Source organism: Crinia signifera, chromosome 4, assembly GCF_055691185.1.
Source record: "Crinia signifera chromosome 4, ASM5569118v1, whole genome shotgun sequence".
Lineage (NCBI taxonomy): Eukaryota > Metazoa > Chordata > Amphibia > Anura > Myobatrachidae > Crinia > Crinia signifera.
Window position 1 is genome coordinate 18535268 of NC_139220.1, and position 12564 is coordinate 18547831.

The 12564-nt window shown below is 46.0% G+C and overlaps 1 protein-coding gene across 5 annotated transcripts in view; it reads left to right on the forward strand.

Moving 5' to 3' along the window:
• ATXN10 (ataxin 10) overlaps positions 1 to 12564 on the forward strand; it is a 111487-nt gene that overhangs the window by 55367 nt on the left and 43556 nt on the right. For all 5 annotated transcript variants that reach the window (XM_083181295.1, XM_083181293.1, XM_083181294.1 and 2 more), the window contains 2 exons: positions 9097 to 9177; positions 12203 to 12368. In XM_083181295.1, coding sequence (XP_083037421.1) covers positions 9097 to 9177; positions 12203 to 12368 — 247 coding nt within the window. The remainder of the gene's footprint in view (positions 1 to 9096; positions 9178 to 12202; positions 12369 to 12564) is intronic.

Genomic DNA, 12564 nt, shown 5'->3' on the forward strand with positions numbered 1-12564 from the left:
GTTTTCGGAATATTTTGTTTTTTTGGTACTCTTTACCTAGAAGGGCGCCCGTCGTGGTGATCGCGGGTACATTTATGTCTGGCCGCGACGCGACCGACGCGATGCCCGCGATTTCCCATTGAAACCCATGTTAAACATGGAAATCGCTTCGGTCGCGTCGCGGCCGGCCATAAATGTACCCGCGATGCCCGCGACGCGATGCACCCGATTTCCCATAGGAATCAATGTTAAATGGCCCGACCGACGCGATTTTACTGTTAAATGCCTCAATGGACCCAATGTGGCCATAGGAAACAATGTTAAATGGGCCTTAGAGCCCAAATAGTTACCCTGAACTCTGAAATGGCCCCCCCAATTGTTTACGCCACCCCACGATCAACGTCAACCCGAAGCGTGGCGAGCGCAGCGAGCCCGCGAGGGGCGGCGGTACGCGTCCGCCGACCTTTTCATGCCCTACTATCTTCGTCGGCGTGGAGTTGAGAATAGAATAGTGTGGCGAGCGCAGCGAGCCACCGAGCCCGAAGCGTGGCGAGGGGACGCGGATACCTTCACAGCTATACGCGTCCCCTCGCGGGCTTCACAGGTGTCCATGGCGACGCGGACACCTGTGAAGCCCGCGAAGGGACGCGTTTACCTGTGAAGGTATCCGCGTCCCCTCGCGGGGCTCGCCACGCTTCGGGCTCGGTGGCTCGCTGCGCTCGCCACACTATTCTATTCTCAACTCCACGCCGACGTGGATAGTGGGGGTATGAAAAGGTCGGAGGACGCGTACCGCCGCCCCTCGCGGGCTCGCTGCGCTCGCCACGCTTCGGGTTGACGTTGATCTTGGGGGGGCCATTTCAGAGTTCAGGGTAACTATTTGGGCTCTAAGGCCCATTTAACATTGTTTCCTATGGTAAAATCGGGTCCATTCAGCCATTTAACATGAAAATCGTGTCCATCGGGCCTTTTAACATTGATTCCTATGGCAAATCGTGGGCATCACGCGACCGACGCGATGTCCATGTTTAACATGGTTTTCAATGGGGAAATCGTGGACATCGCGTTGGTCGCGTCGCGTCCGGGCATCTTTAGCCCGCATACGACGCGACCGACGCGATTTTTTACCTCACGATGCCCACGATCAACATCGCTGGCGCCCTTCTAGGTAAAGAGTACCGTTTTTTTTGTAATACACGGATAAGGGAGACCCGACCTGTATTATATAAACCTGTGACTGGCATTATATTACCTTCATGTTATGTACAGATTTCTAGTATACTGTACGTCACTTGCCACGCACGCTAACATCAGTAAGAACAAAGTGCAACAACAACTACACTAAAAAAAAAATTATGTTTTTATTATCTGCGTTTTAGGCAAAAACAGGGTTAAGCCAGGATGTGGGGCCCCGAAAGATTTACACAAGTCTTCTCATTGTCATGGATGGGTCGATCTTTATAATAGAGGAGCTCTGTATTTTAATTATACTTCTCCACTAGTCGTTCATAGCCAAAACTGAGTTCAAAGCTACTAGAAACCCCATAAGCGGTTGGACCTATTATTTCTCTATGAAGCAAATATGGATCCTGGTGCTGTAAATCACAGTTACAGGGCGGCTTATCGGCAGCATCTGGAACCCGTGCCTGTACTTCAGCTAAACTCACCCACAAATGGCTTTGTCTACTCGTTGCTTGTTTAGCCACAAAATAAAACGTTTGCTTTAAAACAGATTGCACTTTTTGATTCATCAGCTTGTTCATGTCATTCCAGAACAATAAATACATTCACATGTACCGTAAAAAAGGGTAGACTTTTGGAATTTGATCCGTATAGAATATGGCATGTTCCTCCCCTGACATTCGAAGTTATGAGGGAAGTCCCCGGTGGTTCTGAATCGGGGGCGGGCCATGTCACGCAGGTTAGGAATATCTAATGTTAGGCAGCTCTTAACCCATGTTCCGTTATTGAGGATGTCAAAAAGTTTTCTACAAACACAGGGGCCGATGTCCTAAGCCTTGGACTGTGATGAAGTGGCGAGATATATAAAGTACCAGCCAATCAACTGAAACTTTTCAAAAAAAGTCGGTAACATAGACGTTGGGATCCGATTTGGATGGTACTTTATCTCTGTACTCTATATCACTATATCTCCAAGGCTTAGTTCTTCTCCCAAAGTGGCCATGCTCCTTGCCCGGTATGTAAGATGTTGCCGTTGGACTTGATCTATCAAGTCGCAGAGAAGAGGACAAGAAGAGAAGTAGCAACCAATCCACTTTCGTTTTATAGAATGTATTTGGTAAATGCTACATCAAAGTTGATTGGTTGTTGCGGCCAACTTCTCCACTGGTCAACTTCTCCAGCATAGACGTCAAATAGAGAAGTTGATGCTTCAACTCCATTGTCATTAATAGACTAGAGTATTTATAACTGAAGAAAAGGTGTCGGTGCCCGTACTGGACTGTGACCAGGTGAATCCACATTCTACGCAACATTATAATTTTTGGAAACCGGATGACTTTTTACCTGAAAACCTTCTGACCCAACTTTTTATGTATAGTGAAATTGTACTATACATCATACATCAACCTACTCTCCCAAAATGTCTGTGTGGTTCCTGAATTCCCATGAGGTTCTTTTGGATACCTGGGAGTCCTTGATTCCCAGTAAAGTGGGCGGCAGTCCTGGTGGGGAATCGCGGTGAAACGCTTCATCGTGGACACCACATATCCTCCACTGCACATGGACCATTGGCTTGCAGACCTCTCCTGGACTTCATGCAGGAGAAGTCATCAAGTATGCCTGCCATCTGTTAAAAATCAGTCAGCCATGGACCCATAAAACACTGCGAACCAGATTTACAAACCTGCCCAAAAATGGTCCAGTTGAGACTTGATAAAATCATTGTCTTGACCTCTTGAAGCCAGACCGGTTCATCAGATTGACACAGTTGTCCTTTTTGGCCTCTCTGAGTCAGTGGCATCTGCAATAGGCCAAGATGGACCCTGATTTAGGTGGATTGACTGTTTTTCCATTAATTTAAATTTAAAATCCACCAGTGGGCATTTAAATTTGAATCTAAACAGATTTAAATGCCCACTGGTGTGGCGGATGTTTTTAATCTCAAATATCCTTTTTAATGCAAACGTTCTACCACTGAGGTCACAGTGTGGCGCTGTTCTCCTACAGGTTATGGAAATCTTTCATCTCTCTCTGACGAACCATCGGCACGCGTAATATTTATATATAGTCTGTTTTCCTCTTTTCTGTGAGACATGCAGCCCCAGCTTGCATTGAATACTTAGCCATCCCCGAGGCTGGAGGTTACTGTACACTCGCCTTTTGTTCATGATGAAATAGCGCAGACATGTCTCGCGTCATGAAGAGGAGGCGGAAAAACGTGTTATTATTTGTCTCCTAACATTGCTAGAAGTTTATTAGCCCCACAAATGTCTAAATCGTAAGTATTTCTTTCTCGCTCTGTACTTCTCGTTTGTTCAGCCGGGCTTAAGAGCTTACGCTCTCAAACTGGCTGTATAACCATTTACGATGCTAAGTCCGGGTTTTGTAAAAGGTTTACAGTGAGTGACGTTTAGGGATTGAGGTAAATACAAAACTTATGCAGCTTTAGAGGAACCAGTAATACAGCTAATGGTTATTTAGCTTTTTGCGAGGAATATATATATTTAGCATATTATTTGTGTTGAGGGTTGTAGCACATTTTTACTCCTTTTTTCCCCCTTGGCGTAATATGTCACCACTTCATAGTTACTTCCATTCCCTATAGGGGTCACCGGTGCTTTTAAGCTGCAGGTAGTTATTCCAGGGGACGTCATTTGGTATTGGACGTAGTCACTAAAAGTATCCTTATATTAAGCTGTGAAGGCTAGAGAACAATTTCGTAGCCTTTCCTCCAATGCCAAAACATCGCCTTTCAATCAGTAAAATTAGTTGCTCACTGCGTGGTGCCATATTTTTTTTGAATATTGGCCTACCCTCCATATCCTTTCTTCAGCAAATAATCAGAATTGTTAGGGATGTGTAAATGATTGGCGCTTTAAAAAAAATGGAGAAACTCTCCCAAAATCTCTCACTTTCTGATTCTCAAACCCTATTACATTTGACCCGTGATGTGAAATACGTGCAACCTGTCTGCTTTTTGTTTTTGCTTGAGAAGTGGGGACCATGGTAATGTTTTTTAAAATGTGTCATTGCAATTTTATAAATGCCGCAGTGCATCCGGCATGAATGAGTCTACAATGGTTATTTTTCTAGTATTTAGACACCTAATCAATTGATATGTTTATTAACTATGAGGTGAAGTACCACTAGAGGCCCAAATTACTCCTTTTTTTTTTATTTCTTTTTTTTACAGTTTTTATCCCACAAACTCTCCTCCCCATCCCCAGTCCCTATCTAGTGTTCCTTCTAGGAACCGGGGCAGGCAGGGCGCCGCTGCACGGGGGGCATCGTCAAGGGGGCTGACCGGGCCCGCCGTCGTCACTGTTCTGGGCGGTCCCGTGCCGCCTACGTCACAAAAGGGACGGGCACGGGCCGCGTCGTGACGAAAAGGGGCGGGCGCGGGCCACTTCGTGACGAAAAGGGGCGGGCCCGGGCCGCGTCATGACGAAAAGGGGCAGGCCCGGCCAGCATTGTCATTGAAGGGGGCAGGCCTGGACGCACCGAAGGCTCTCCGCTGCCGGGGAAGCGTCGGGCACCGCTATATACTGCGGCACCGGGCTTCCCCGATATCACGATAGGAGGAGGAGGCAGGCTGTTTTAGCGGGGAGCTGCCAGAGGGGCAGGGCGCATTTTGCCCTTGAAAAATCGGGCAGGGCGCAGCGCCCCGCTAAAACAGCCTAGCGGGAACACTACCTATCTGCCCCTACCTCCAAATCTCTGTCTTCACAGCTCCCTCTCTCCAAACCAGCAAGTTTGAAACAGACCAGTGTCCCTGCAAAATTTGTTTTCACTTTCTGTTATGACCACTTTTAGCACACAAAGTAGTAATTTGTTCTGTCGAGTGGTCACTGGCGGTACTTCACCTTTTATGAAGGTGAGGAGTAGTTAGACTTTTACATATAGATTTGTTGACTTGAAGACCTTCATCTAATTTATCAGTATTATGCAGGGACGTGCGGTGAGGTAAATGGCTGAGGCAAGTACCAGAGCCAGATTCGCACACAATATATGGGCCATGGTGTACATGTCGGCATTATACACATGTGCCGAAAAGGTAGCCAGGTGAGGCACTGCCTCACCTGCCATAGACTGGTATTATGTATGGATGGAGTGGTTAGTGTAATATATTCTACGGGCAGTATTCAATGAGGATAATTTGCCCTGTTTCACAGCGAATTTGTGCTATTTTCACGTTGGAAGGTGATTTTTTTGGGTCAGAAAGTGAATCTCCCTTTTCAACGTGCACTTCTCGCCGTCTTTCTAAGTGATTTTCGCCGTGTAGCAAATCGCCATCTTTTCATGGTGAAGTGGAAAGTGAACTTTTAAAATAAAGTTGTTGTTGTTTTACATTTGGTGTCAAAAAATCAGGAATTTTTTTTCTGAGAAGGGGCATGCTATTTTTATTCATGTGCTTATAGCACATGAATATATATTTAATTTAAAAAAAAAACACTTTTTTTTTTTACACATAGCCAGCAGGGGGCCGAGAGCTGCTCATTAGATATTCATATATTCACTGCACCCGATCATTACATATGCACGATTGGGTGCAGTGAATACCTGGTCCCCTGTTGGCTCTCCTGGGGGGCAGCCTGTGCTGCCTGGCTCCTGGGAGCCCACCTCCCCCCCACATACGTTCTGGGGCAGGCAGGGAGACTTCCATCTTCCTGCCTGTCACCGTCCTCAGGCTCCGCCGCAGGGGTTCACACTCGCCGTCAGGGGCAGCGAGCCCCTACGACGTTGAATAGGGGGGACAGCGAGGCTCCGGAACACGGCGAATATTCTCATTGAATACGGCCATACTAGTTCCCAGCTCGTCAAAACAATGGAACATGTTTGAATGGAAGTACAGTACATACTGTGATATATTTACAAAGTAAAGTTTTTGCAGCAGACACAATCGGCCTTAAGATGAACATTTGCCGAAAAGTGCTGAGCACTTTCTAAAAGTTTTTTTTTTTTTTTTGCGGCTATAACAAAAAATCTCCAAAAATAAACCCCATACCTCTTACTCACGGCTCTCAAAAGCAATTGCCTCTCTTTGCTGAGACAATTCCCTCAGACTGCACACACCGCCGAATTCCAATAGCTTACAATTGGATGCGGTCATTTGATCTTCAGCAGGGGTGGCCAACCCGCGGCTCTCGAACCGCATGCGGCTCTACTCCTGTTAAAGTGTGGCTCCTGCTCCCACTCCCCTCTCCTACATTAACCCCTTGAGTGGTAGGTTTTGTTGGGGCAGGACAAACCTACCAGGGCTGGTTTGTCCTGCCCCAGCAAAACCCACCACAGGATGTTGGAAGCCCCCCCCCCCCCACTCATCTTCGCTCCAACGTTTTTACGCCGGAGCTTCCCTGCCGCCGCTGTCCCCTCTGCCTTATCCGCCTGTCACATTCAGCAGTGATGTCGGCGGCAGGCTGGGGGATGTTTGCGGCGTCTCGGGAGGACTCAGGTGCATGAGCGCTCCCGAGTCCCCCTGAGCCGCGCCGAACATACCCGATCCTGCTGCCGACGTCACTGCTGCTGTAAAATGAGTGGCAGCTGGCGGCATGGTGGCCGGGTCAGGGGAGCTCCGGCGTATGCCGGAGTAAAGGTGATGGTGAGACCGGGGCTGTGTGTGTGTGTGTGTGCGTGCGTGCGACGGAGGGGGGATCTACAGGTGGTATATTAGTGGTATGCCCAGAAAGTTTCCGGGACAGCCCGCTGCGGCAGCGCAGCTGAGCCCGGAAAATGTCCGGGCATACCACCCAAGGGGTCCAAATAGACCACGCCCCTTTTTTGGTGAAGGCGTGCGCATGTTGTTGGCTCTTTAGCTTGACTACATATATTTTTGGGCTCTTTAACTCTGACCGGTTGGCCACCCCTGGTCTACAGCATGATGGTCGACATGGCATTAGGTCGACACAAACATTAGGTCGACAGTGTCTAGGTTGATAGTCGTTAGGTCGACATGGGGTTTTTCACTGGTTTTTTTGAGCCGACGTGCCGACAGGCGGTATTTCATGCCCTACCATCCACTAGGGCATGGTGGGAGAATAAAATAGTGTGCCGAGCGGATGTGGTGCACTGCCAACTGTGTCCATGTCGACTGTGTCGACATTCGGATGGAAAACCCCATTTCGACCTTTTGACTATTGACCTAGATACTGTCGACCTAATGCTTGTGTCGACCTTTCCCCATGTCGTCCTTTCACGATGTCGTCCTTTCACCATGTCGACCTTTTCCCATGTCAACCTAATGGTGTCGACCTAATGGCTGTCGACCATCATGCTGTAGACCAAATGATCCCAACCCCATCCATCACGGTTTCCATATATATGCAACGGTTTCCCGCTTCCATTGTTGCCGTTATACCGCTACAGAAAATATTTTTGTTCAGAGAAGTTTTTAGTAAATCAGGTGGCTGCGGTGAAGGAAGACGCCATATTGTGTGTGTCTGTATGTATATATAGCTGTAACGGCAAACCATGACAACGCTGTATACAAACACATAAGGTAACGCACTGGAAAATGACATCACTTTATATAGCATAGGTTTAAAGCCAAGTTTTTACAAGCCAGGGAGCGTTGGCAGCATTACAGATCTGTCCTAGATGACCGGGAGCTGCTGGTAAACAGCTGATTTGGGATCGTCCACCTCTGAATAACCCTTGCTATTTAGGTCGGCTGGTTCTCCTGGATACTGGTGGACTTTTACTTCTACTACAAACCACTTCACAATGTTTAAAGTACAATGTTTAAAGTACCACTGAATCGGGCGGTTTGTCATTAGCCCTAATTTATAATACGCCAACTTTGTTGTTCATCACTTTGCAGTAGATAGTTTACTTATTCATATAATCCCCAGATGCAGTGGTTTTTACAATCTAATATCCTCCACCAATCACTGCATCACAACAGTGGTACAGAGAGACCTCCACTGTAGAATCCTTCAGAAACAGACTCAAGACGTTCCTGTTTACTCAAGCACTTAAATAAGTACAGTCTATGAAAAGCTTTTCTCTACTTTATTGTTCCTGTACTGTATTGCATTCATTCTATCCGTTGAGCGGCTTGAGTCCTATTGGAGAAAATGCGCTATATAAATAAAATTGTTATCGTTACCATTGACATTGGTAGAAATACAGTATCCAAAGATCCTTCCTTTTTTGAGCAAAAAATTCCACATCGCATATTTATAGAAGATTTGGAAACATGGTGCAACAAGGTGTTGTAACCCATAGCAACCTTTTGTCCGTTTCATGCTCACTGCAATTTGCTGATGTATTTCAAAGGGGTTTTCACTGTGATTCAAAATCAGTACTTTTATTATGTGAAGGGACATGTTATTTGGATTCATGTACTTGAATCACATTAATCTATATAAAAATATTTTTTTTTTTACATGACGTCAGCAGGGGGGGGCAGGGATTCGCTCATTAGCTATTCACTGCACTTGTCCCACTCATTACATATGCACGAGCGGGACCAGCGCAGCGCTCCCCCCAACCGCCTACCCTGCCAGCTCTCCCGGGGTGGCAGCTTCTGCTGCCTGTGTCCACGCCAGCCCTCCTTCTCCCTCACAGTGTCCGGCGCAGGCAGGGAAGCTTCCATATCCCTGCCTAAAAATCGATGTAACCCGGCGACTGTGAAGCGAATTCTGGTCTAAAGGCCCATACACACTGGGCGACTTTGAGCTGAAAGTCGCTCAAAACAGCAGGTTTGAGCAGCTTTCAGCTCAAAGCCGCCCAGTGTGTATGGCCCGGTGATAGTCATCATCGCTGTCCATACACGCTGGGCATAGTCGCCCAGTGTGTATGGACCTTTAGGGTTAAATATCGCACACCACCCTTTAAAAATCAGTAATGTATCTCAAAGTGTTGCTTTAACCTAGAATATGATTTATTAAGCAGATCCGTTGCTGTTGCATTAAGCCAAACTGTTTCCTCTTTTAGACACTTGATTGTAACCGACCGCTTCCTGAGGTGCCCGGAGATGATAAAGCAAATGTTTGCCGTGCAGAGCCATTCCGACAGGTAATCCCGCATTAGCCAATCTGACTGTGTACGTTCAGCATCCCACAATGTGCACCCTTTTTGGCATGGTTTAAAAACAGTGTGGTTTCGAAGCTGGCACAGATTCCTTAAATACATGTTTCCATGTCTGTAATGGTTTTAAATTGGTTGGTTAACATTTATTTCTCAACCACAAGCTGGCATCTATGTATGTCAGATCACAGGAGCCAGGTTGGCACCATAACTGTAGAGGAGTCTTAGCGGAGTTAAAGTACAATTCCCCCTTTCCTGACGGCTTGGGCCGAAGCGAATTGAAGTGCTTGCAAATACCGGAATGTTAATATTTCCAGATTGTCCGTACTCGGAATTCTGCAGAAGTCTTTAAAAAAATCGAAAAGCTAGTGCAGAACAATTATAAGTAACATGGCTATGAACAAATGTACGGTATGTGTTAAAGAGAACATTCACCGTTTCTGAAATACAAATATATGAAAAGAAAGATGGGGGTTCTTCCATGGTCCCATTAGGTTTGGGTAATGTCTCCTCAAATACCTACTCCAGCACTGGTGAGGCAGGAAACTGTAAAGACTTAGTTGCTGAAAGAAAGCTTAATGAGATCAAGCATTGCCCATTATATAGTTAGGTAGCCTCCTGAGAGAAAGCATTGGCCATTATATAATTAGGCTGCCATCTGAGAGAAAGCATTGCCCATTATACAGTTAGTTAGCATCCTGAGAGAAAGCTTTGCCCATTATACAGCTAGGTAACCATCTGAGAGAAAGCATTGCCCATTATACAGTTAGGTAGCATCCTTAGAGAAAGCTTTGCCCATTATACAGTTAGGTAGCCTGAGAGAAAGCATTGCCCATTATACAGTTAGGTAGCATCCTGAGAGAAAGCATTGCCCATTATACAGTTAGGTAGCATCCTGAGAGAAAGCATTGCCCATTATACAGTTAGGTAGCATCCTGAGAGAAAGCATTGCCCATTATACAGTTAGGTAGCATCCTGAGAGAAAGCATTGCCCATTATACAGTTAGGTAGCATCCTGAGCATTGCCCATTATACAGTTAGGTAGCATCCTGAGGGAAAGCATTGCCCATTATACAGTTAGGTAGCATCCTGAGAGAAAGCATTGCCCATTATACAGTTAGGTAGCCTGAGAGAAAGCATTGCCCATTATACAGTTAGGTAGCCGCCTGAGAGAAAGCATTGCCCATTATACAGTTAGGTAGCATCCTGAGAGAAAGCATTGCCCATTATACAGTTAGGTAGTATCCTGAGAGAAAGCATTGCCCATTATACAGCTAGGTAGCATCCTGAGAGAAAGCATTGCCCATTATACAGTTAGGTAGTATCCTGAGAGAAAGCATTGCCCATTATACAGCTAGGTAGCATCCTGAGAGAAAGCATTGCCCATTATACAGTTAGGTAGTATCCTGAGAGAAAGCATTGCCCATTATACAGCTAGGTAGCATCCTGAGAGAAAGCATTGCCCATTATACAGCTAGGTAGCATACTGAGAGAAAGCATTGCCCATTATACAGCTAGGTAGCATCCTGAGAGAAAGCATTGCCCATTATACAGCTATGTAGCCATCTGAGAGAAAGCATTGCCCATTATATATTTAGGTAGCATCCTGAGAGAAAGCATTGCCCATTATACAGTTAGGTAGTATCCTGAGAGAAAGCATTGCCCATTATACAGCTATGTAGCCATCTGAGAGAAAGCATTGCCCATTATATATTTAGGTAGCATCCTGAGAGAAAGCATTGCCCATTATACAGCTAGGTAACCATCTGAGCGAAAACGTTGCCCATTTTATAGTTAGGCTGCCATCTGAGAGAAAGCCTTGCCCATTATACAGTTAGGTAGCATCCTGAGCATTGCCCGTTATACAGTTAGGTAGTATCCTGAGAGAAAGCATTGCCCGTTATACAGTTAGGTAGCATCCTGAGAGAAAGCATTGTCCATTATACAGTTAGGTAGTATCCTGAGAGAAAGCATTGCCCATTATACAGTTAGGTAGTATCCTGAGAGAAAGCATTGCCCATTATACAGTTAGGTAGTATCCTGAGAGAAAGCATTGCCCATTATACAGTTAGGTAGTATCCTGAGAGAAAGCATTGCCCATTATACAGTTAGGTAGCATCCTTAGAGAAAGCATTGTCGATTATACAGCTATGTAGCATCCTGAGAGAAAGCATTGCCCATTATACAGTTAGGCAGCTAGCTTAGCAAAAGCATTACCCATTATACAGTTAGGTAGCCGCCTGAGAGAAAGCATTGCCCATTATACAGCTATGTAGCCATCTGAACAAATTGGCCATTATACAGTTAGGTAGCATTATAAGAGAAAGCATTGCCTGTTATACAGTTAGGCTGCCATCTGAGAGAATGCATTGCCCATTATATAGTTGGGCCGCAACCTGAGCAAAAGCATTGGCCATTATACAGCTAGGTAGCAATCTGAGAGAATGCATTTCCCATTATATAGTTAGGCCATTACCTGAGCGAAAGCATTGCCCGTAGGTAGCTGTCTGACAAACCGCATTGCCCATTATGGAGCTGGATAGTGACCAGAGAGACTGCATTTCCCATTGTACGGATGGACCCACGTGCACGGAATCACAGCAGAACACTATTATTTTATACATACAAAGTGTTTATTACATGAAGCGTTTGTCTGTGTCCTCGTGTTCTCTAAACGGTCATAAAATCCCTTGGTTACTTATATCCTTATAATGTACGGGTGCATTATACATTATCGGTATTTAGCGGCAGTGTTTTACTTCTAGCTTTTTAAGCATCACCTTTCTAGAATAAAGACTAATATGCAATGGGTACTAAAGGGAGGAAGTCCCACCAGGATCCCGCCACTCCTCGTGTATCATTGCAGCGCTGTCCTCGCCACCACACAATATGTCGCCCAGTATATTATGCTGAATCCTATATTCTGGCTGGACACTGAGAGCGGTTTGGCTTAGTACACATTGAGCACTTATATGATGGTAGCTACTACTGAGGTCTGTGTTGGTATCCGCAGGGTGGTTCTTTTGGAGCTTATCCTGGCTAAAGTGACTGAGAAGAGTCCTCTGTCTGAGGCGGAAGTGATGAGTCTGCAGAGGATCGCAGAGTTTCTGAGCGACCGCTTCCAGGACCAGTGCCGATCTGTGCTGAAACTGGCCGGTCCCGGGGACTGCGACCAGCAGGTAACCTGACGTGGAGATCTGATTGGCAGCTGTAGGAGTAAACGTAACATAACTTCCGTTTCCAGCTTGTACTGTCCGTGCCTAATCATTTGTAGCCTCTCCTTCCTGCCCCCCTTATTAACAAGTCAGAGTCTTCCAATGGTTCCACACTGTTCATAAGATGATCTGACATATGCCTCAGTACAAGACTGATTTG